At 34.7% G+C, this 25,297-nt stretch overlaps 3 protein-coding genes across 9 annotated transcripts in view; 2 read left to right on the top strand and 1 right to left on the bottom strand.

Annotated features, from left to right (window-relative positions):
• Window positions 1–435, bottom strand: part of Klp64D (kinesin-like protein 64D) — a 32,016-nt gene extending 31,581 nt beyond the window's left edge. For both annotated transcript variants that reach the window (XR_014878903.1, XM_085200239.1), the window contains exon 1: window positions 276–435. Coding sequence is in view for 1 of the 2 variants with exons in the window: in XM_085200239.1 (XP_085056365.1) it covers window positions 276–281 (6 nt within the window). In the remaining variant the exon portion in view is untranslated. The remainder of the gene's footprint in view (window positions 1–275) is intronic.
• A 523-nt stretch (window positions 436–958) lies between these two features.
• On the top strand, window positions 959–17,344 carry LOC146530570 (coiled-coil domain-containing protein 186-like). Of its 6 annotated transcripts, none has more exons than XM_085200233.1 (16): window positions 960–2,334; window positions 3,151–3,363; window positions 5,228–5,347; window positions 5,717–5,825; window positions 6,137–6,291; window positions 7,017–7,126; window positions 8,490–8,649; window positions 9,026–9,163; window positions 9,585–9,686; window positions 9,957–10,047; window positions 10,220–10,302; window positions 12,777–12,815; window positions 13,173–13,379; window positions 13,686–13,706; window positions 14,618–14,764; window positions 15,030–17,344. In XM_085200233.1, the coding sequence occupies exons 1-16, from the start codon at window positions 1,138–1,140 to the stop codon at window positions 15,099–15,101; spliced, it is 2,964 nt and encodes a 987-aa protein (XP_085056359.1). In that variant the 5' UTR covers window positions 960–1,137; the 3' UTR covers window positions 15,102–17,344. The 6 variants fall into 6 exon arrangements, with proteins under 6 accessions (XP_085056364.1, XP_085056359.1, XP_085056361.1 ...); XM_085200235.1 differs by lacking the exon at window positions 12,777–12,815 and adding an exon at window positions 10,726–10,737; XM_085200236.1 differs by lacking the exon at window positions 12,777–12,815.
• A 4,656-nt stretch (window positions 17,345–22,000) lies between these two features.
• Window positions 22,001–24,395, top strand: LOC146530569 (NADH dehydrogenase [ubiquinone] 1 beta subcomplex subunit 9-like). Its single transcript, XM_085200232.1, has 3 exons — window positions 22,001–23,556; window positions 23,735–23,880; window positions 24,073–24,395. The coding sequence occupies exons 1-3, from the start codon at window positions 23,402–23,404 to the stop codon at window positions 24,240–24,242; spliced, it is 471 nt and encodes a 156-aa protein (XP_085056358.1). The 5' UTR covers window positions 22,001–23,401; the 3' UTR covers window positions 24,243–24,395.
• The last annotated feature ends 902 nt before the right edge of the window (window positions 24,396–25,297 follow it).

The following is a 25,297-nucleotide window of genomic DNA, read 5'->3' as shown; positions in this document are numbered from 1 at the left end:
CGACGTAGGTACTTCGCATGACCCTGACATAAATCTATAGTGACTCACGAAACTGCAATACGTTATAACTATACTACTGAACCATACGAAATGTACTAGCTAATAACTAATTAAATGAACAAAGATACGCCGCGATATTATATTACACGTAATCAAATTTGCAAATTCCAAGTAATGTGAACTATCAACTACCTACAAAGAGGAAATGAGACATGAGTTATGAAATCGCGATTTCCGGATATCACATGATAGGAATCGAATTAGAATTCACTTACTGGCATGATGAACGTTATTCTCCGTCGAAGGTACGGGACGATGTATTTATTTTCACACGGGGCAGCGTTGCGTCTTTGTTTGATGGATATTAGCGAAAAATCAATAGCGACGACCTACTTTTTCCGGGGCCTCGATTCCCTCTTCAAAGAAAATGATGTGACAGAATTTAGTATTGCCAACATTAAAACCGAATAAAATGTTGAAAAACGAATACATGTACTATGAGGTTTTATATTACATTATATGAACTTTATATGAACAAAATAAAGAACCATTACGGTATAAATATAATAAAAAATAATAAAAATAAATATTTAAAATGTACTAATGAATACAAAATAAATTCAAATAGTTTTTTGCAATCTCAAATTTAACTTTATTTTCACAGAATGACTATAACTAAATTAAATTAAATTGAAACTTGTAATTTTATTCAAACAAAAAATACATGATAACAACAAATGAAGCATTGACTAAGTAAATAATAATTTACTAAGAACTACATTTAACTCTAACAATTCGTTTTACTAAGAATTTGAAGCGGATTTTTTTTAATAATTAGAATTAAGTCTAAAAACAACTAAAATAAAAGCATTACTTTATATATTTTCTATTAACGTATTTAAGAAGGTCGATGTGTAAGCAAAAATCGATATAAAATATTTAAGAATAATCTATGATTCTTTGCATTATCAACTTATCAAGACAAACATTACTAAAAGTGTCATATAGTGTCAGTCAGATATTAGATGTTTATTTTTATTGATAAAAAAACTAGCAAAATTTCTGATGGCTAAAATATTATTAGTAACTGCAAATTCCCAGCGATTTAAGTGTAAACGATAAGAAAAAATATTTGAAATGTCCACTGACGAAGTTAAAAGTACAGTCCAAATTGACAGCAGCAACGTCGACGAATTAAAAGATGGTTCTAAATCACTTTTATCTTGCGATTCCGGTGTTGAGACCTTTGATACACGCTCTTCCACATACATGCTGTCGTCTGATTCGGACGGTTCGCCGATAAAAAGTGCAGAAAGCCTACAAATTGCTTTAGAAAACCAAGACGATATGCGAGACAGTTGTGCCCTAGAAAACGATGCTAGCTCAGAAACATCGACGCCTTCTTCTCTGTCTTCCGATGATAAAGTAGATAGTAATTTATTAAATTTTGTTGAAAGTTCCTGCAACGTGAGTCCAATAATTAAGTGTCCACTTCAAGAAAATGAGTTTACATGCAATGATTCACTTAATATACGAAATATTAATCAAATAGAAAACAGAGATGTAAATAATGATAAAATTGAACATATAGATAGCATAAATACAAGAAACTTTTATATATCAAATTTAAACAATGATAATAATTTGACAAATTCCACATTAAGTTTAAATGAACCTAATGAACACAGCAAAAACATAGATCACTCATTACACAGTTGTAGTGCTGAAAACATATCCCATGAATTTATAATAAAAAATGCCAAAGAAATTGATAAAGATCAAATTCTGTCCGAATTTATGAACCAAAAGAGTAAAGTTAGTGCCACACAGAAAATAGTACCTGATATACCACAAGTTTTGGACGTGAGATACCCAAAATTACCCAAGGAACTACTCTCTCAAGATCTAGGTAGTATTGTTAAAAATGTTCATGGAATATTTTCCACTGTTAGTGGTAGCCTTAAAAATGTATATAATAACAGTCATAAAGTAGCAACACCTAAGCCACCAGTGAAAATTGTGAAACCAGTAACTAATGGAAAGATATTGAATGAAATTTTTGAAGATATACAAGAAGAAAAACCTTTAAATATCCCCAAAACAATCGAAAATATAAATATTATAACAGAATCTGTGACATTAAATCATGAAATTAATGAAAATAGTGACACTCCAAAAAATGATATGTTAAAATTGCAAATAGAATCACTAGAAAGGGTTCTATTTGAGCAGAGAAAGGAAAATGCTTCATTGAGAGAGAGGGTCAAGCAGCAAGTTGATGAGCTACAGGCTAAGGATCAAATATTTAAGGAATTGGAGGATAAAGTTGATTTGGTATGATTATTTGATGTACTGATAAATATGAACAAATATATATTTTAAAAACAATTGAATAAAAACAAAAAGGTTCCCATATTTTTCTGATAGGCAGAAAGAATTTAAGATTAAGACTGTTTATCTTTCTAAGATGAAAGTAGTTTATTCCCCCTGTGTCCACATGGCCCATTGAAGCCACAACCATAGTGTTTACAGTGTTTACCACAATGTTCGACAAGACGCTCCTTGTGGAACATTGTGGTATGTAACAATTTTTGATATTGCAATAAATCAACATTTTTAAAAGTTCTAAAATTCTGAAAGGAGATAGTGGAGCCAGTGTTAGATTGTAATCATGATGTTTGTGGGTTTTTGATTAGGGGAACAAATTACTTTCACTTCTATGTTGATAACAAGACAACATGTGTTTGTATTGAGTACCACCTATCAATATGTCTTGAAAATTGAGCAGTGTGTGGGAAAGGGGACTGCTGTGCCTTCCTTCTCTGCCATAAGTCATGACTTATATCATATATTTAATGGTATTGATTAATTACTAGAAGGTACTTATTTGCTTTGCTAAAGAATAAAAAAAAATTAAAGGGGGTACTATCTTTGATAAATTTATACTATCCATCCATCCATCAGTCTTTCAACGTCCACTGCTGCACATAGGCCTCCAATTTATACTATACTTATTGTGAACTCAGTTTAAAATTTTTAACATCTTATCATCTTATAATTTATGTCAACATTTTGGATATAATATAACTATAAGTTTTGGCGGACAATGCCGTGTTTGGTTCGCTAGAATTGTAACTTTATCATTTACAGATGTGTAAACAATCAGAACAAGCTCAAAAAGAAAAAAATGCAGCAGTAATGCGCTATGCTAGCACTGAATGTGCGGCCATTGAGGCTAAGAGGGCAGCGGAGAATTCTAGTAAGGCTGAGAAAGCGGCCATCATAGAAAAGGACCTGGCTACAGCCAAGTTGAAGACTGCGCGTGAAGAGAAACAAAGGATCTGCCAGTTGTATGATGATAAGGTAAGGTGTTTTTGTTAATATTAAATGACTTAGCATTTAGATTGATTAAAATTTGTATGTTTTGTTTGGCCACAAAAGTTAACTTTGGCTATATTTTTTTGTTTGTCTTGCATTATTAATTATATATTTTAAATGTATATTCATATGTTTCCCTTTTCTTAATTATTACAAAGATGTTATTATTTACAATAAGTTGACTTTTAGAGATATACAATAACATTGCTTTTACATACATTTTTTAGTCACCTCAGAGGGAACCTAGTGTTAAGACACTCCGTTTCCCATTTTCCCGCCGAACACAGAAAGCATTGCGTGTTTAATGGCGAAAAAATTCAAATATTCAATATTTCATAAGGCCAAAGGGTACAAAGTGAGACTGTAAATGCAACTGTTGTGGGTTCGATCCCCACTCGAGGGAATGAAATATATATTTATATTTATATTTTCATATCTTCGCTTAGGTGTCGATTGACTTCCGCCACTCAATACGCAATGCCTCCAGAATTTGGTGGAAAGTGGATAACGGTGTGTCTCAACACTGGGGTCCCTCTGCCTACCCTGCTGTGAGCGGTATACAGCATGAAGCTGAAAAAAACTTTCATATTTCGACCACGACTGGCATTTATTTATTTTTTATTTATTTATTTGATTTGGTTTCCTAGTGGCTATTACGTTTTTGAATAAGTAATATTACGAGCACAATACAGTAACAATAATGTACAGCCGTTTGAAAACAAACACTGCATGCGTATATCGTGTCCGGCTTTACAACTATTTGAATTTATACATTAAATATAAAAGATACAATATATATAATAACAAAAATATAATTACAAAAAGAAAAGGGAGAACTTTGCAAAACATTGTTACGTCTTTACATGAGTGAGACACAGCTAGTAATTAACAACAGAATACCTTTAAGCTCAGTAACAAATTATTGCTGATTGGTTATATGATTAATCACTGAGGTCCTAAAGGAAGTAAGCGTATCCGTATTAATATCCATAGAGTCGCAAGTTTTATTATACAAATTACATAGACGGGGAATAACTGTGTTAGCTCCAAAAACAGTTTTTTTAATTGGTGGTACTAATATAGAGAGATAGGCTTTCTAGGGTATCGATATGGTATCCTTAAATATATTTTAGCTAAGCAAGTCTCTTCTTTGCCCCAAGGAGAGAGCAGATTTATTAATGTTAACTTGGTGTGAAACATACCATAAAGCCTTAACGAATGAGTAGCACAGTGCGGCCGCCACACGTATTAGTACGCCACAGTATTCTAGCTGACTACGAACGAGAGAGTTCTACAGAGCCATTTTAGTTTTACTACGTTTAAATATTTTGCTATTTTTTAAAACAAAGCTTAACATTTTGGTAGCTTTAGCTATTTTTTCTTCAAAATGACTTTAAAAAGTAAGCTTAGAATCCAGAACCACACCCAAATCTTATCAAACGCCTTTTTTAAGTCTGTGTATATTGTATCTGTTTGTTTATTATTGTCGATTGCTTCACCAATATCATTAACAAAACTAACTAGATTGGAAGTCGTTGATCTGTCTTTCCGAAAACCGTGTTGAGAATCAGAAATAAAAGGTTCAAAATGCAATTGTACGAAGGGACAGATCAGCGCTTCAAATACCTTTGCAAAAACACTCAGAATCGATATCGGTCGGTAATTCTAAAGTCTCTTTGACTTTCTCTCACTTTGGCATCAAGTGAACTATATATTTTTTGTGTGCAACAAAGATTATTAGAATAATCTTTTTCTTTCATTCTATAAATATTCCTGTGCCTGCAATAAATTTGTCTGTATTTTAATATGAATGAAGTAATATATTTTTTTTCTGTTCTTCTTATTCCAGTGCCATGAATTACAAAACAGTGAACGTGAGGTATCAAAATTGAAAGAAGATTACCGCGAGTTGGAAGGTCGCTTAAAATGGACGCAAAGCAAATTGAGAGTCGAAATGGACGCTTATAAAGTAAGGCACGCTTATATATAACATATTTTTCTATGTTTTGAATTTACTAATTTGTTAACGCGAAGGTTGTAAGTTAGATTCACACTCGAAGGAATTAAATATTTTATTTCTCTCTTTCTTTGCTATATGCTGTATGCGGGATATAATAAAATATATAAAAGCAATTGTTGCCATGACAAAAAGACATATGTTTAGTTTACTTAAATATATTAAATACTTCGTGGCACGGCGGTTATGTGTTCGATTCCCACTTGAGGGAATCAAATGTTTAATATTTTCATGTCTTCGCTTTGCTAACGATTAAAATCGCGGAGTTAAATTTCGTCAAATACACAATTTTTAAAATATTTATATTATTCTGTTTTTCAGGAAAGTACTGAAAAAATAGAGAAATTGAACCAACAAGTATTAGAAGTGGAGGCGGCGAAGGAGGCAGCTGTAACCAACGCGACTGACGCCATACGAGCTAAACAACTGGGTAAGTGATTACAATCTAACAGCTTCACGCTGTTGTATCCCGCATTTAGCTAAGAACCTAGTGTTAAGACACTCATGGGAGTGTCGTAACCTATCGCCTAATTTTAGAGGCACTGCGTGGTGACATTGGTGGTGGTTGATTGCATTCTAATACCATTCGCCATAATTAATTACTTTCATTTTTTCAATCTGGTAACAAGAAAAGGCGTTAATTTATGTCACTCAATATGCAATGTTTCAATAATTGGCCACAAAATGGGAAACAAACTCCTCCTATGCCCCTAAACATCTGTATATTTTTTTTAAACACAGAAACGGAATTAAAAGAAATCCAAGCAACTTTAATACTTTGTCGACATGAGAAAGATGATTTTGAGAAACGTCTTACAGCAGCATCACAACAGTTGGATGTATGTAAGAGAGATCGAGACGACGCTATCGGATCTCTCACTTTGGCTAATCAACAGGTGGGAAACTTTTTATAAGGTTTTTTTTTGTAATTTTTTATGTAGATTTTAAAGTGTTAATCATATCTATGTTTAGGGTAGGATGTATTAAAATGTTAACATGGCAGGATTTGAACCAGCGACTCTTGAAAATTGTGTGCTATAACCAATATACTGTTTACTTCATGTTTTTGTCTTCATTATCGTAAGCTACCCCGTATTTTTTAACCGACTTCTGTAAGAAAAAGAGGAAATATTATATATTATTTTTTTTATGTTTCTTACCTCATAGTTGCTGACTGAGTGAACCGAATTTAATATTTTTTTTTATTTCAAAGGTAGTGTTTTCCGTGTGGTCCCATTTCTTTTTGGTAAAATTCTGACAATGGTATCTATGAGAAAATCACATAAGTCTTAAATTTGCACTAGGTATGTGCGCGACAAATAGACGAATAACTCAATATCACGCTAACCGATCCCGATGGCACTTCAAGGATAGTTTGGTTAGGTTCCGATTATGGGATCCGGTCGAAATTGAGAAAGTTTTGGTTTTTTTTTGGTAAAAAATTAATTATACTGTAATAGTTACAACTAAAAACATTGTTAAAATTGATGACAGAAGTGAGATTCCCCATGTTTCAACCGACTTTAAATAAAATAATTTATAACAATAAAAACTGACTTCAAAACAACATAAAGTATTTTGTACTTTTTTTTATTTATTCCTAAAATTAAAAATATTTCAGATAGAATCTTTAAAACAAAGTAATATTCGTTTGGAAGAGGAAGCTGCGGAGCTCGCGGCGTTAAGGGCACAAGCGGCGCTGGCTGATACACTAAGTGGACAATTGGAACGGTAACGATAATATATATTGGTGATAGGAAAAGAAAATATAATTTTGTTTTTTATAAAGTGAAAAAACAAAATCGACTTAAAAAAGGAGGTCATTGTTTTGTATATGTGATAGTGCTGGAATTGAATAATATAATTTAGTATTATAATTTGTAATACTAAAATATATATAACGAGGCCGTCGTAGCCCGGGGGCACAGTGGCTGTAACGCGACGGTTGTGGGTTAGATCCCCACTCGAGGAAGTGAAACCACAACGGCCTCATTCATTCATAATAATATTATTTATTAATATTTTGATAAATTCGGCGGAAAGTGGGGAACGGAGTGTCATAATATTAGGTTCCCCTGCCTACCTTGCTGTGTCGAAACCGATTATATTTAAGTATGTGTGCCTAATATCTTAAGTGCAAGTATGTTTGTTTAAAAAGTTCTCGAAAACTAAGTGATATGGAAACCGTTTTGAACTTCTTGATTAAAATGTGGAATATCTTGGTAAAGGAAAAAATATTATAATTAAAGAACGTTATAAGATTATGACATTTAATATTAAACAAAAAAATAAACTTCTGTGGATACACCAATTTTTATTACATTTAGCGCGTCAATTTCATGACGGCATGATGGGCCGCATACGCCACGGAAACCACTTTACAGAACAGTGAAATGTAACTTGACGTCTTTCACATGAAGTGTATCCGTACCATCCTTCGTTTAAAATAGCAGAATCGTTTCTCTAACTCTGAAGTTCTTCGCCGGACTAAAATTACCAGTATGGAGAGTCTGCTAACGAAGTGTCAACTGCGCTAGTCTGGACACCTAGTGCTTATGGACTCCTCAAGGTTGCCAAAATCAGTCTTTTATTCAGAGCTTTGGTCAGGAAAGCGCAAACCCGGAGGTCAATATCTACGCTACAAAGATGTTCTGAAACGCCACCTAACATCTTCCGATTGTTGGGAGGAGCTTGCTACTTAGAGACCGGAGTGGCGAAATGCTGTGAAAATGGATATTAATTATTTTGAGTGCGCTCGCATCGAACATCTTGACGCCAAACGCCAGCTTCTGAAAACTCGACCCAAGTCCTATAACTACACATATAATGATAGCTGCCAGCTTCACTGCGCTATCTGTGACCGAATCTTTAAAACTAAATTTAGTTTTGCAAGTCACATTCGCGCTCACGAACGTCGAAATATGAATTACTAATAACAGTGTGTCGCCGTCGACGGATACGCCTGGGAGGACATCATCATAGCAGGGTAGGCAGCGGGGACCTAGTGTTAAGAGACTTCGTTCCCATAATTAATTTCCCTAATACGACCGTCGCGTTTACAGTCACACTATGACCTCTATTTGTATTGTTGCAGTGAGACAGCGCGCGCCCACCGCGCCGCACGCGACCTGTCGGCGGAACGCGCGCGCGCCGACACGTGCGCGCGGCGCGAGGCGTGCGCGCTGGAGCACGCCGCGCGTGTCACTGCTGCACACGTGCGCGAGCGCGCCCGCGCCGCCCGCGGGGAGGGGCAGGTAAATAGTCGGGGTGGTCTCGTAACGCTTACGAGGAAAGAGGACGGCCACGCTTTTCTCCGGGTTAACCTCAACCCAGTCAGCAGTAGAGGGCGGTGTCGTCGGCATTCATTGCAAATTCTACTTTATCTGTACGCGGGATATCGCTGATGTAAAGAACCATTCCTAAGTCGAGTTAGCTTTTATATTCCTATTTCCCTTTGTATTCCTAATTCGTACCCTCATATTTCTTACTAATGTCGCCAAACTTTAATTAAACAAGTATATTGATAACTTCTTTTATGATCATAAAAACATTTAAAATAAAATACAATAATTATAAAACTACTAAATATGGTAACAAATTAATAAAAAATAATATTTAACTAACATCTAGGCTCAAGCCCTGGCAGCAGATAATGCGTCGCTTCGTGAAAACGTAGATACACTACAAAAAGAAACAGATAAATTAAAAATGGCGCTAGAAGAAGAAACAGAAAGACGGAATAAAGAGAACAGAGTATTGGCTAGGAAGGTAAAATTAATTTCTTATACGTAGTATATATGTGTATTTTATTAGCTTCTCACTATATCCCGCACATGGCAGGGTAGGCAAAGGGAACATGGGAACCTAGTGTTAAGACACTCCTTTCTCATTAAGACATTTCTGCTTCCTATATTCCGCCGAATTCTCGCCGAAATCTCATTACTAGAGCTAAGAAATAAAAATATTAAATATTACAATTTCCCGAGCGGGAATTGCACCAAAAACGGTCGCGTTTAAAGCCGCACGCTTGTGTTCCTGCGTCACGTGCAAAGTGGGGAACAGAATGTTTTAACACTAGGTTCCCAGCTTCCCTCTACCTACGCTGCTATGTGGGGGGTATGTCTATTTTTAATTTCCATTTTTAGCTATATTCTAGTTCACTCATTGTTAATGCACATTATTTTTGTAGGTGGCAGAATTAACAGAGGAAGCGGCAGAAGCAAATAAAAAGTTAGAATGGGAGAAAGGAGAGAATCGTGTGTTGAAGAAGAAACATGCAAGCGCCATAAAAGTGAGTCATGTCCATATTTTTTTATTTTGAAAAGAAAAATATTCATCCAATACATTTTTTTATAACAAACATGATATAAAATAATTATCCATTTCATATTTTTAATTGTCTATTTATTATTTAAATAATTTGCTTTCTAATTATGCTAATTTACAATTAATTATAATATATATTTAAAAAAAGAAAAAAAATCACATCTTTCCTATTACACACAAACACTTAAATTGTATTTTTTTTTAATATATATGATTTTTTTAAAATAATTTCCAGGAATTGAATCGTGAACTGCAAAGAGCTCTAAAACGTATAGAGCAGTTAGAAGCAAAATTGCCACAGAACGATACTACTTCTACAGGAATTGGTAAGTATAGTAGCATAGCAGGATAGCCAGAAGGAATTTGATGATTGATCATCGTAAAACTAATTATAATTAACTAAATATAATTATAATTAGTTTTACGATGTATGGAACCTTGGAACCTTGTTTTATTTCACAATATATATTCATTATTATTTTATTTGTTTTTTTTTAGGATCAATATCATCACTAACTAGTACAGACAGTCCACACGAGGAGCGTGTTAACGGACATACGGAGAATCTACCAGATGTACAGGTATTATATAATTATATTTGTATAGAAATTATATTATATCAAGTATTTTTGATTTAATATAATTTCTATATTTGCCATGAATGTTATTGTATATTATATACAATTTCTCTCATAGATTTTAATACATAGTGTATTAGCTTTACGCTGTAACCCATACGTAGAGGAATAGGCAGAGGGAACCTGGGAACCTAGTGAAAAGACACTCTGTTTCCATTAAGGTACTTCCGTTCCCCACTTTCCGCCGAATTCTGGAGGCGTTGACTCAACGCCGCGGTTAGTCTCGTTATCAGATTAAATATTTCATTTCTCCGAGTGGGAATCGAACCCACAATCTGTCGCGTTGACAATCGCACGCTTGTGCCTCCGCGCCACAACTGGCCTCAGTATAATATTGATATTTATTTAATAATTAAATGCATTCAGAAGGAACCAATGGTAAGATTTAATACGTGGTTATCGTTTTTTCACACCTTTAAGTCTAGTACACTGCCCTCTAAAAGTTAGTTGAAATTAATTGACCTTATAAATAATGTCACACAATTTCCAAAATTCGCAGTTTCATTGAATGATCTGTTTATTACTTATGTTTGGTAACACTATTCTAATACATACAAAAGGGAATTCCCTCAAATTCATTTTGTTTTCTTCAATAATATATGGTTATGTGCTCACTGCTTGAATTGAGTGCGTCAAAAGTCAGTTGAAGTAGCAAAATTTAAACGATTTCTGATATTCTCGCGGTTTTAAAGTTATTTATTAGTATTGTTAGGGCAGTTTAGGTAGTTTAAATTTAATAACAAAATATTTTGAGGCGATTTGAGTATTTTTGAAATCATAATGGCTCCGAGGCGAAAATTAACTGTAGAGGAAAGAACAATGATTGTATGTGAATACAAAAAAATGAAAAACTTAAGTGCTGTGGGAAAATTATTTAAAGTTAGTCCAGAAGGCGTGCGAAAAATAATAAAGAAGAGTTTGGAATGTTCTAGTCTTATAGATAAGCCACGGTCAGGGCGTCCTAGGGCTACTACTTCTGTTGATGATCGACAAATATTGCGGCTGTGTAAAATCAATCCCAAGATTGTGGTACGACAGATCAAAGATCAGTTACAGGAAGCAGGAACTTCGGTTTCTGAAAGTACCCTCAGGCGACGTCTGCATGATGCCAATTTACGAGGTTACGTAGCTAGAAAGAAACCTCTTTTAACATCGATCCATAAAAAAAGAAGATTGGAGTTCGCCCGCAAATATTGGGATAAACCAATAGACTTTTGGAAGAGAGTAGTCTTTAGCAATGAATCGAAGTTCGAACTATTTGGAAATCGACGCCGTCAAACTGTATGGCGCAAAAGCAATGATAACTCTTACGACGACAAATACTTGCAGCTCACTGTGAAACATGGTGGTGGGAGTATAATTCTTTGGGGGTGTTTTTCTTGGCATGGTGTGGGCCAGCTGCAATTAATTGAAGGCAGAATGACAGCACAGACCTATTGTCATATTCTCCATGATAATTTAAAACAATCTGCTGAAAAAATGGGGTTAGCCCGGATTTTCAAGTTTCAACAAGACAATGACCCGAAGCATACAGCAAGGATAACTAAACAATATTTTGAAGATAACGAAGTGGATTTACTGGAATGGCCTTCAATGTCACCCGACCTTAACCCCATTGAACATTTATGGGATGAATTAGACCGCAGGATTCCTATTTCCAATAGATGCAACAGAAATTTGTTTAAAAATAAAATTCTTGAAACATGGTTGACTATTCCGGTCAAAACACTACAAAATCTTGTAGAATCAATGCCTAGACGACTTAAAGCAGTTCTACATAATAAGGGCAGTCATACAAAATATTAAAAGATAAGATATTGGCAAAGACACAATCCTAAAAATAATTTTTCATCAATTTCAACTAACTTTTGATATCCTAATTTAACAGTTTATTTACCGGAACTTATAGTTATAAAAGTTATGATGGTTCTTTTATTGATTAAAATACTCAAAATTGATTATATTTTCATAAATAAATATTGACGCCATGTTTTTATTTTGTTTTATTATAATTCTCTCCCATTTATTACATTATTGATCATTTCAACTAACTTTTGGAGGGCAGTGTATTTAATTAAAACATGTAAAAATGTTTATTATATAATAATATTAGTAAAGCTGAAGAGTTTGTATGGTTGGTCGCATTAATCTCAGTAAGCACTGTAGAAAGACAGTCGGTACAGACGGAATATATAACCTTAAGTTTAACACCAAGTCCCATACTTGGTGTTAAACTAACTCCGACCGCAGGTACATCGGAACGATTGGTATGACAAAGTGTAGTTCCTGATATATTGGCGATGATCCAAACAAACAAACTTTTCAGGTTTATAATATTAGTGTAGAAATATATGGTGAAAGTAATTGTAATTACGAAATTTATATTAGCATTAATTAATTTTTCTATTAAATTACAGATTAAACATTCGAATGTTTTAAACAAAATATTTTCAAGGGTTAGTCTTGAATTGTTTTTTCTTTATATATTTTTTGTCCACAACTATTAAGTTGTGGCAGGGGCGGACTAACCCCGTGAGAGGCCCGGGGCGGCTTAGTTGAATGAGGCCCGTAGTGTAAAAAGATTTTTAAATATCTCAATTTTTTTCATGTACAAATTAGTGTGTATGTTTATTTCATTTACATCTTGTAATTTATGTTTGATTTAGACTTACATAAACATAGAAAAATAAAATACGAAGTATCAAAAATACGTGTAGTATCTAGAATCCTCGTGTCCTCGTGAGATAAAAACACGAATTAGGATAACAAAAGAAGCTATGTTATTTGTTAATAAATATCTTTTATCAAATCAGGCTCGTGAACCTGATCGACAGGCGTTGGTTGAACGTATAGTGTCCTTACAAAGGGCGGCCGCGGCTCGGTCTGAGAGATGCGATTTTTTACAAGAGCATTGTGCAGCTTTGACGAGGGAACTGCGGGGGAAGGCTAAACTGTTAAGAGTACTATTGGCAAAGTTACCCAGCGACAGTATGGGAAATGAACAGGCTGACAGACATAAGGTCAGTATACATACATACATTTATATACACATTCCTATTTATATAAATACATATATTTATATAAGAAGCTTACACACATCAAATTTTACACAAAACCACGTGTACTCAACACATACATACGCACACTTTGTCATAACAATACACACACTCATATACCTTGAAATAATATCTTTATTATTTTATTTATACTTAATTTTTTAACAATAATTGGAAGTTTTAAGTATTAGAATAACATTTTACTTAACCGTAGTTAAAATTGCACAAAACAACAAATTAACTGGTCTTTAATGGTTAACGCTGCGTCAGCTCGCAAGGAAGTTTACCAAGGTATTGACATTTTTATTATATAAAATATTTTATTTGCAAATGTTTTTTAATTGGGCGAGTTTTTTTATCCCAGTTAGGCTTAGCGCGCACTGGTGACTTTTGTCACGGTGACAATATTTTTTTTGTCACTGACATGTCACCATACTTTTCGCCACTGCGCGCGCACTTGCGATGACAGTGACGAAATTTTTTACATTTGATAAAATGGATCTCGAAGAGATGGTTATCTGTGCACTTATATTAAGAAATAGAAAAAAAAGCAAATGTAAAAAATATTGGCTTTCAACTTTTCATTTGTCATAGAACCCTCAACTAGAGGCCTAGAGGCCTCAACTCAATTTCGTCAATCAGTATTGTCATTGTCTATTTTATCTTCATTAAAACACACGTTTTGCCTTGGTGATGAGCTTGACGCCATTCTTGAAATAAAAATTCGGTGCTGCAATGCGACATGCTGCTGTTTCATGTTTATGCGGAAGACGACTAGTATGGAAACCGCAAGGGGGAGGTGACATTTAGTTGCTAATGCGCGCACGGGCATACAAAACTATGGACGCGGTGACAGTTGCGTCACCGGCGTGTTGCCGTCCTCCGCGGATAAAAAGTCACCCAATTGTCACGTATCCAAATGCGCGCACCTTCATTAAGTGTAATGTACACGGTGACAGTGACGCAACAGTCACGGTGACAAAAATCACTAGTGCGCGCTATACCTTATTCCCCATACATTAGAGTGAGATAGAGCGACCTTGGGAGCGGAGTCCCACGCATTTAGAATAGCAGAGGGAACCCTTTCCTCTACTATTTAAAAAAATATTACATAATTACTTCCCGAGTGAGATCACACCCACAATCGACAGTTGTGCGATTGAGACAGAGCTATTATTTTTTAATTATTTCCCATACATTAGACTGAGATAGCGCAACTGGGGGGCGGGGCGATGGCCGCCGTGTGGGGGGGAGACCCAGCCGGCATGACTCTAGAACTTTCGCTGGAAATGAACAAACGACTCCAAGCCGTTTTGGAAGATACGCTGTTGAAAAATATTACACTTAAGGTAAGTTTTTTTTTATTATCACAGTACGGTCGACTAGTCGTGGCCATGAAAGTTTTAGATTTTCCATACCTGCGCATTGTAAGAATAATCCTAAATTCAAAACTGCGCAGACATAAGTTGAAGTTTTTTTTCGAATGGAGTTTATTGTTGTTGGCCTGGTTGGCTGGCTTGGTCAAGGCTGCCGCGACTGGCTGACCGCACTGCGCTCGTGCCTCGGCCCCACGACGCCCACTAACTATTATAACAAAACGAATCATTTTTCTAGGAAAATATGGACACACTCGGCGCAGAAATTTCCAGATTACGCGAACAAATGCAATCAAATGAAAATAAATGATTTTATATTTAGAAAGTATTAAAAACAGTATATAAATAATAAATGTAAACAAAAATAACTGCGTTATTATTGTTTACATTTATTATTTAAAAAAGAGTAAATGAATTAACATATTTATTTTGTATGAAATATAAATATAAAAAGGTATTGTACTTAACATTCATAGTTTTATGTGACATTAATATATTTTTAAATGGAAATTTCTACTTTTATTTACAAAAATTGTTTAAAGTTTTCAATTTTGACGTAACAGAATTTAAGTTTTTATAATTAAGCTATTTTGGCACTTGCATGTAATTGCCAACATGTTGAAGCTTTTTTTCTTTGTTTACAATATCGTCTAAGATATAAGTTATAATTGGCTAATAGTATTTTATCTTAGACGTTCTTATAAAACAGATATATTATGACAACATAATACTAATTATAACTTATGTATCAAACCAAAATATATATTAGTAATTCTGTGCGAGTAACATTTTTAACATATATTACAAATATCAAATAAGGAGCTTTCTCTTTAATAGTATTAATAAGTCAAATACGGGCGGAGGCTATTATTACATTTTGCCTTAGTATATGTACTATATATATGTGTGTAACGTAACAATGATTGTAAACGCAATGGTTGTAGGTTCGATTCCAATTCATGGAAATTATTGGTAATTAAGCTATTTTCAGTTCTCCAATCCGTGGAGATAAAGCGTAGTGTTGATTTTCGCAAACACGTAATGTGTTGAATACTGGCGGAAAGCTGACAGAAAGTGTTTCAACACTATATGCGGGATATAGCGTGAAGCTGAAAACAAATAAGTGTTTGAAAGTTCGTCTGTTAATGAGTGTATATGTTTCAATTAGCTATGTATAAACAATATAATATATGTATGCATGTAAATATTTATATATGATGTTGTAATTAAAGGCTGTAATTAAATTAAAACATTCCTTTGACAAGTATTACTTGTGTATTAAATAAAATGATAGTTTAATGTTTATCTGAGATATTGGATCTGTATTTAATATATATATTTTTAAATGTTATGAAAAACTTACTTTTCTTACAATAATTTAATTTTCTTTTTCTATGGGCACTACTTAATAAATACATTAACATCAGTTTTATCACAAATGTTTTTTTTGGTGCCTAGCGTTTTATTTTAATACTACGGACGCGGCTTCGCCTTCTTGAACTATAAGAATATTTATTAAATATATTTTAAATTATTTGTAATTTTCAATAAAATTAGTAAAAAAATATTTATTTATTAAATTAAATAAATAAATAAATATAGTAAAAAGATATCCGAGGAATTGAAATAAAAAAAACAAAAGATCTCGATACACATTTATTTCATAACAAAGATATGCAACATTGCATGTTTTTCGGACAGATTTCAAATTTAAAGAATTTTGTGACTCCCTATGGCTGAATGTTGTAGAAGTTAAATTTTTAAAGTTTGATTATTTTGTAATAATTTGAATTTGTTTAAGAATTATATTATTTTGTTTTTAATTTATATTTATGTTATTTATATTAAATAACAATACACATATAATAATGTAATTTAAGATAACTTGACAAAGTTACAACAAATGTGCAATAGCTATTGCCAATTTTATGATGGCAGTAAAAAACTAGCTACAGTTCAAGAATCATGTTTCATTACATCCTCTAATCTCCCAATACACAGAAAGCAATAAGAAAAAAAGAGGTAAAATTATCATGTTAAAATATTACATAATCTTTTTTTGCAGAATAAAAAAATCATACTTGTTATATTAAAAGTTATTATAACCCAAGTCTGTCTACATACAAACAGTATACAAATTGCAAATAGGTTTATGTTATGGGTAGAACATTATATATTTTTTGTTCATTTCATATATTGACACTATAATTATAATAACAATTTGTTATTATAATCACGGAATCATTAACCATGGCCACAGTTAAATACGAGCTATAACACTTCCAATATTAAAAGAAAAAGATTAACCGGCCTTAATATCTTCTCGCCAGCAGCAAACGCAGGTATTCGTGTGTTAATTCAATTTATACGTGTTTTAAAAGACTATATGAAATGTTCACTACAACACTGCAGAATTATAATAAAATTAATTACTATATACCAAGTCAAATTATTACCATAACGATCGATCGATGTTGCATTAAATAAAACATCGTAACATAGATGTCAGTAGAATCGAAGTTTGGCCCCTTGTTTTAATTAAAAATGTCTTATGATATTGTAATTGTTTTATTTATTGATAATTATGAATGAAGGTTAATCCTAGCGCAGGGGCACAAAAATGTGCTGCACATTCGACTGGTAGTGGGTTCGATCCCCACTCGAGGAAATGAAATATTTATTTAAATTTATAGCCGAAGCGATGGATGCAGCATGCAAGCTGTGGGGAAAAGAAAAGAAAACAGAAGCTGTAACATCGATGTTAGCTAACATCGATGTTACAGCTTCGATATTGACATCGATGTTTTTCTAACATCGGTCATCCCTAATCTGAGCGTCTGACACATATGGAATATAGAATTATATTATAGTATATAGAATGGACTCTGCGTCTGGACAGATAATTAGTAACTATGTTAAAAGAAACGAATTCGAAAAGAAGTATATACGTAAAAAGAAACGAATACAATAAATAAAAAATAAAGATTCGTTTTTTTATTTCAATTTAATAATTTTTAAATACTTGATATATAAAACACCGAAAGGCAAACTTCTTCTCAAACTTGATACATATTTTAATAGTATAAAAATAAATTACATACTGTAATTATGACGAGTAAGTAAACATTTTATATTAAAATATTTTATCATCGTCATTATATTCACCATTTTCAGTTATTTTCATTCAATTTTTCGTGATTCCGTTGTTCCTTTTGTTGTTTTTATTAATAAAAACTTTAGCAATAGAAGCTTAGCAAAGGTGCATTGACCATTGGATAGAAGAAGAGCAAAAGATGCAAAAAATTGATCGTATAATAGATAATATGGTTGACTGTTTCGTCATTAATGTAGTTGATAGTTCCTCAGAATCCTCTGAAGTCTCATAAATAATTGAATTATAAGTATATTTAGCTTTATTAACCTCATCGTTAAGTACCTTTTAGTAAAACGTGTGCATCAATAAATTAAATAGAAATAAAAAAATACGTAAAAGTTTGAGAAACAGAATATTTTTGTTTACATCTTGTCTTCTGCCATAATGAATCGAGTATAGATGCAAAATCATATATGTATAATAACTTAATGAATATTATATAACTTACCGTATATAATAGTACAAGTTTTACATAACAATAAAACTTGTATTATTGTGGAGAGACGATGCACAGCATCTGTGAGAGGGCGCTGTATACTTCCCTTTGATTATCCAATGATTTTCACTTCCGGTTGCTGTCTTCGACCAATCAGCGATCGCCGGAAGTCACGTGGTCTCAGGTGGTAGGGCGCCGGAACGTATAATAGGTGACACTACGCTTCTTACCTCATAGCAGATTCTCACCAGGAGCCTTAAAATGATGCTGTGCATCGTCTCTCCACAATAATACAAGTTTTATTGTTATGTAAAACTTGTACTATTATTTGGGATGTGACGATGCACAGCATCTGTGAGAGACGTGTTTATAACTCCTGGTGGTAGCGTCGTGCGTGGTACGACGCTATGTGATCTAAATCAGAATGATTGTATAAACTGATTCGGATACATTCAGATAAATTGATCTGTAAAACCACAAAAAACATGAGTAACATTGTTTTATTTATAAGCAAATTGTTAATTGCTTAATTTTTTAATTCAATTAATAATCGCTCTGCCGGAAGCTGAGCCAAAATAATCTAACTTCAATTATTAGATTTACTTATAATTCGCATACAAACAAATTTTAAAAGATGATCCGCAACTCGCTGATAAGCATGAGTAGGAAAGGAAGCTCGCATAACCGTCTAAATAATAAAGCTAGACGTGCTCACTTCTTTTGATAATAATTTAATAACCTGTTTATATAAGTATTGGTTATTATTCATGAAGCCCTTGCGTAGCCTCACCTCTAAGTTACACAACAAAATTGTTACCTTTTGTAGCCTGTTTCCGGTGGTCTAGCTAGTTTCTTAATGTAGAACCTAGAAAAACATTTTTCTTAGGATGACACCACCGTCTCTAGAGCGTAATTTTCGACAGGTCACCTGTTTCACCAAAATATTTCTAAACGAAATATGATGTTAGAAGTACGAGCAGGATCCAAATGACAATGAAAATGTCGTCCGGTCTATTGGAAACCATCTCCGGCTCAGACAGCAGGTCGTAGATAGAACCGGCAACCAACTCCATACTTCCTTCTTTAACAACTATAATAAATTTATAGTAAGTAGACGCGTTCTAGAGTGGACACCACGCCTTGGCAAGCGTAATTAAAGACCGTCTTCCCGCTAGATGGGGTGACGATGTCCGCAAGGTGGCGGCAACGGCCGGATGCAGAGAGCCGAAGAGAAGCCCAGCGGCGCGCCATTGGAGAGGCCCACGTCCAGCAGTGGACGAGGACAGGCTGATGATGATGATGATGAAGTAGTTACCCAAGTTAATTTTTACCTTGTAATTGATGCCATTAGTACAACATATTTATAACACTAGAGTATTTAATAGAATGCTCTATAAAATATTATGTACTTAGCCCAATAATATATTCTTATACTGGTCAAACCCTTGAACGCATTTGTAAAATTTAAGACTTGATTTCATTATCACATACTTTGAGTATTACAACTTCACAAAAGCATCAATGAATGCTTACCCGATCCGCAACCAGACCGACAATTCATGATATGAATGTCCTATCTGCTACTTAGGTACAGTTTTGAAGCAAACTGTACTTGATATACGATGCGTTAGAAAATGTGAGTTTATGAGCTCATTAGTTTTTCAACAAAATTCAGGCCGACTAATGATTATATCATTCTTCCAAGTGTAATAAAGTTATTGATACTACTATACATTTACATATAAAGGTATCAATTTTATAATATTTCAATTATCGCTTAGCTGTATTTTAGAACTAAAATAGTTCACTCTCTGAAATTCGCTTTTAGGAGCAACTTCACAGTGTCAAAATATACGATTTAAATACAGATGCACTCAATTTAAACGTCCGACTTCCCCGGACTTAATGATGTCATAGACATCCAACATGCTCTCTGCCATATTGGAGTTGTGACTACGTGTACACCTCGCTAGCCAGGTTCAATTTATGCAAAACTCATGGCAATATGCGGCGGAATATCTACGTTACGCACGTGGATATCGCCAAGGTATATATTATGTAACTACCTTTACACAGTCCTCGTGTCCCATGAAGACGATTATTTTCATTAGCTTTCCCCAGCTTTGGAACCAAAGTTACAAAAAACGAATGAAACTTCTTGATAGTCTTTTTGCAATATTATTGTGTATCATACTTTGTCGTATCCAACAATAAAAGGTTGTCGTCTGTAATTCTCGCATTTCATATTTTGTCATATCTAACAACTTCAGTAATAAGCCGCTCAACTGGCGACTTTAATTTGGTCTTGATTTGCCTTCTGAATTATTTAGCTGCCTTCTTTTCCTCCTTCTCCTGCTTCTTACTCTTGCTAGATGCAAATTTTACTTCTTTTTCCAAATACTAACATCAGTCGCCGTCGCATTTTCTAGCTGGATTCTTTTCTTCTAGATGGATTATAGATTTCTTCCACTATATCAGCTTCAATTCTGATGGCTACTCGAATGCACCACAGGGATGTACGGTATCTATTATATAGTACGTCAGCTATAAAATACTTTTGCCGCGGCACTCGCGGGGATGTGCACTCACTTGCACGAGGGTAATGCCAAATTAGCCCAAAGAAACTTTCGGCGACTTTTTATAATACTTGAACCCGCTATTTTAGTCAGTTTTTTAATTTAGTTTTGACACATTGCTTCTTTTTATCCATTACTCAACCATCCATATCCTATTGGTTTGCTTTATCAGTTGTAGAACGTGAGTCGAACTATTTTCTATCCTTGCTTTCTCGAACCGCTTGAAAATTCTTATTGGATAAAGCCAGAGACGATATGGAGAATGCTCATTATTAAGTCGAAAAGAGTTTTCAGAGCCCCCAAACCATCTACACCCGTTTCCGATATACCCATAGGCAGCCTCCGTATTTCTTAACACCATGTATACAGGAAGATACGGTTACATTTAAATAAAATTATTAACAATCATGCAACACCTTGTACTAAGTTCTGGGCTTGTGTTACCCGTCGGCGGGTTCTCACTCCATACTTCCGATATCCGGTATGCACTGATACTTGACAATTGCTAATGTATAATTAAACGTGCTAGAGTTTCATACTCAACGCATGCTTCTCAATTTTTGATGCATGTACGGTTGACGAAGGTCTAACTGCTTCAAATAATCTTGGAAAAGGATTATTGGTGGCATGGAGGTAAATGGCTAGATGCATTCCCGCGATTAAACCGGGAAGGGCCTACGGAGCCCAAACCATCAGCCACTGCCTCCGATACGCTCAGAGGCAGCCCCCCTCCCGTACAATTGAGAGCATTAAAATAGTACCGAGCTTTTTTAAATTCTAATGTACGGATAAATGCACTTTAAATAGTTGGACATACCTTATGTCAAGTAATAGCCCGAGTCCCTCTTAAGGCAACTAAGATAAGGTGACTGGCTAGAACTTTTGCCGAAGAGGCCATACAGAAGATCCCGTGATTGCTAAATACTATGGAGCCCATTGCTAAATGTTATGACGCTCACAGCGATGGCAGTAACCATGAATAAGCAGCAAATTCTTTTACACAACAATTCTTTTATCCTCACTCCTCCAGGATTGAGAAAATGAACCTCCGATGTTCCGTGTTTTCACTTTTCCTGCCAGGAGGCTTTGAAATTGTCTTCGAATCCTTGTGTCTAATTCTTCCCAGTATTCGCCTGCAATTGTCAAAAGAAGCCAAAAGAAAGTCCCACGCAGATTTATCCATTGTTATTCGTTAACTCGCTTAGGACATGCTCCCAGCGATTATAACATTTCAACAACGTTAGTAATTATCCTATTACAAATAAATAAAAAAGATTTATCTAAAAATAGACAGACTTATATATGTCGCAGAATAAGGTGGTTGGGACCGGAGCTTGTTCCGATCCCATTTCTGATTGTCATCGATCGGTGTCACGTCAGAGTGACAGGCAACGCCATCTGGTTTTGACAACTATTAAATAATCCGCTTCCCTGATATATATGAGGAGAACAGAATTTTTTTTTTTTTTTTTATATTTGATAACTCGCTCAGGATACGCTCCTAACGAATTTATCGTATTTAAACGAAGGTAGTATATTAATGGATAATACAACTAAGTAAACTCGGTGAAAACCGATTTATTTAGTAAACTCCGTTTACATCGCATGACATGCCGAGAACGTCTCCAAGAGCGTTAAACAAGCGATGAGTCCTCTTGCTTTTTGCAATGCCCGTTAGTTGCATAAAATCGGGCCATAACTGCTGAAAATCTGAGACATATACCTAACCTTATTGTAGGTTATAACACAGCCGTGTTCGGTAAGCTCAGAATCCACTACAGTATTGGTATATATAATACCAAGCAATAGAACAGTATTACATGCATGTAGAAACTTGTTACACAAGAGATTCAAATGACTCACCCGTTGTCCATTTTGTTACCTTTGAATTTCACAAAAGCAAATTCTCTTGATGAGGATGAACATCTTTGCTGGAGGCCTTTCCAGGAGTAGGCCCGACATAGAAATCCGGTTCACGATGTGAAGAAATTCCACCTCCAACACTACACTTACCACAGCACTTTCACTTTTAAACGATGTTACTCTGATGGGAAATAACGACGCTATGAGGTAAGAAGCGTAGTGTCGCCTATTATACGTTCCGGCGCCCTACCACCTGAGACCACGTGGCTTCCGGCGATCGCTGATTGGTCGAAGACAGCAACCGGAAGTGAAAATCATTGGATAATCAAAGGGAAGTATACAGCGCCCTCTCACAGATGCTGTGCATCGTCACATCCCAAATAATAATGATTATTTTATTTTTGTCAAAAAACAAATATTAATTGAAATAATGAATTAAATAATTATTTAAATTATTCAATTAATTTATTTTTTTTATAGTTACAATTTTTGTTATCATTTGTAAGAAGACAATTAAGAAATTAAAAAAAGAGTTAATACAAAAGTCAAATTCATAAAATTTTATAATTTCGGAATAACAAATGTCTATAGGTACATTTGAATATTTATATTATAATAAAATTAAAAACAACAACTTAAATATGTGCCATCCATCGCAGATAAAGACGCACGCACAGAGAGTATGCAATCTTTATAAGAAAGCAATGAGACAGGTCGAGTCGTATTATGGAGGAAGGTGTCTAGATTTTCTTTACTAATTTTATAAACAGGAAACATTTGTATTTTTGTATGTATGTTTGTATTGTCTTCACACAGCAAGGGGGGCATCATGCCCTGGGCGCCGCTCATAAAGGGGCATGTTTGCCCCGGGCGCGAGTTAAGCTCGCTACGCCACTGTTGGTGACGGTTTTCAGAAATGTCGTTCGGTACCATCAAGTGATCTTACGAAGCAGGTTCGACGCGAACAAGGACGTGGCCGACGCGAAGGACAAGCGGCGTCTGTTCTGGGTCGGGCAGCACGAACTGTTCATGACACAAAGTCCAACACCGATTGCGAAGTGTTAGTTAATCATGTGTTGTTTGGCCAGGCGCTTCTAATCTCAAGAGCTTTTGTCCAATACAAAAAAAAAAGAAGAAAGAAATATTTGTGTTGGATAATCGATTAAATCATTTTTCTTTTCTATGATATAATTTTGAAACGAATTCTATTCACCGTCATCCTAAGACTAAGTCTCCTCCTTTACACTTCTAGTTTCGAGGTCATTAGGGGGAGTGGCGTACGCTCGCGTGGTAGTGCCACCCGACTGGGTGCTCGACTACTGGCATCCGCTAGAAAAGGCCCAATACCCCGAATATTTTGAACGACGCGAGCAGAGAAAGGAAGAGTATATAAAAAAATGGAATGATGGTACTGTAATGTGATGTCATTTATTCTAGCTTATTGTTTAAATAACATACTTATATTTGGCTTTTCAATGAAGTGGTTTGGTGGTGATGGTTTCTGTTTTTATGTAAAGCTTGCAATAGAAATCTAAAATGTAACTTAGTTTAGAATTCAATACAGATTTTAAATAATATTGAAGTTTTATTATTAATGTAATCCCCGCGCGGTGGGATTCCGGTACCTAATAATAGAAAAAAATTAAGGACGACTTACCGTACATACGACCCCAGAAGGGTAGGCAGAAAGAAACTAGTGTAAACACACTCCGCTTCCTACTTTCCGCGGAATTCTAGAGGGATCGCATGTTGTTATTGAGGTCTCAAACTCAACGCCGATTTTTTTGAATTATTCACGATTTTACGAAACAATTTTCACAGCTACAAAAAGGTTGGCAGAGGGAAACTAGTGCTAAGACACTCCGTTCTCCACTTTCCGTAGAATTTTTGACATATTGCGTATTGGGTGGCGGAACTTGACGCCACACTTTGCTCGATAAATATTAACCAATTTCTAGATAATTATTTTTATTATACAATTAGAATAGTAGGTATACTAAAGGAATATGATAGAAATAACAATTCTATAAAAAATCCGGTAATAAATAGATTCTATTGATCTATCTATCAACTTAACGCTGTAGGCAGAGGTAACCTAATGTTAGGACACTCCGTTCCCCACTTTCCGTGGAATTTTATGTATTGCGTGTTAAATGGCGGATATCAACACCGCGCCTTTGCTTAATACCAGATCATAGAAATTAAAATATTTATAAATAATAGTTCATTTTCCCAAGTGGGAATCGAACCCACAACCATCGCGTTACAGTCATACTCTTAGATGTGTAATAGATTCCCTTACAAAAATAATATTTATGTGGTTTACGTACAATCGTTGCATGTAGATGTGCATGTCAGAAGCTGTGCTGCGTCCCAGGATTTACAACACAAACGTCGTGCAACGAAACTTTAATCCCCACTAATCCACTGTGATGTGATGACGTACGTGTGCGTAGCTCCAAAACCTAAATAAAAAG

This window comes from Heliconius melpomene, chromosome 17, assembly GCF_056956725.1.
Source record: "Heliconius melpomene rosina isolate 202511_hmr_F chromosome 17, ASM5695672v1, whole genome shotgun sequence".
Classification (NCBI taxonomy): Eukaryota; Metazoa; Arthropoda; class Insecta; order Lepidoptera; family Nymphalidae; genus Heliconius; species Heliconius melpomene.
Note: the sequence above shows the minus strand (reverse complement) of the source record. Positions and strands in the feature narration are given on the sequence as shown.

What these genes read in the sequence shown, in the direction of transcription:
- LOC146530570 (XM_085200233.1), top strand. Translation starts at nt 1,138, where the DNA reads ATGTCCACTGACGAAGTTAAAAGTACAGTCCAAATTGACAGCAGCAAC. An exon ending in CCGCCCGCGGGGAGGGGCAG is followed by an intron (nt 8,650 to 9,025) that starts GTAAATAGTCGG and finishes ACTAACATCTAG; the next exon opens with GCTCAAGCCCTGGCAGCAGA. An exon ending in TAAACAAAATATTTTCAAGG is followed by an intron (nt 12,816 to 13,172) that starts GTTAGTCTTGAA and finishes TTATCAAATCAG; the next exon opens with GCTCGTGAACCTGATCGACA.
- LOC146530569 (XM_085200232.1), top strand. Translation starts at nt 23,402, where the DNA reads ATGTCTATAGGTACATTTGAATATTTATATTATAATAAAATTAAAAAC. An exon ending in GAGTCGTATTATGGAGGAAG is followed by an intron (nt 23,557 to 23,734) that starts GTGTCTAGATTT and finishes GACGGTTTTCAG; the next exon opens with AAATGTCGTTCGGTACCATC. An exon ending in TCCAACACCGATTGCGAAGT is followed by an intron (nt 23,881 to 24,072) that starts GTTAGTTAATCA and finishes TTACACTTCTAG; the next exon opens with TTTCGAGGTCATTAGGGGGA.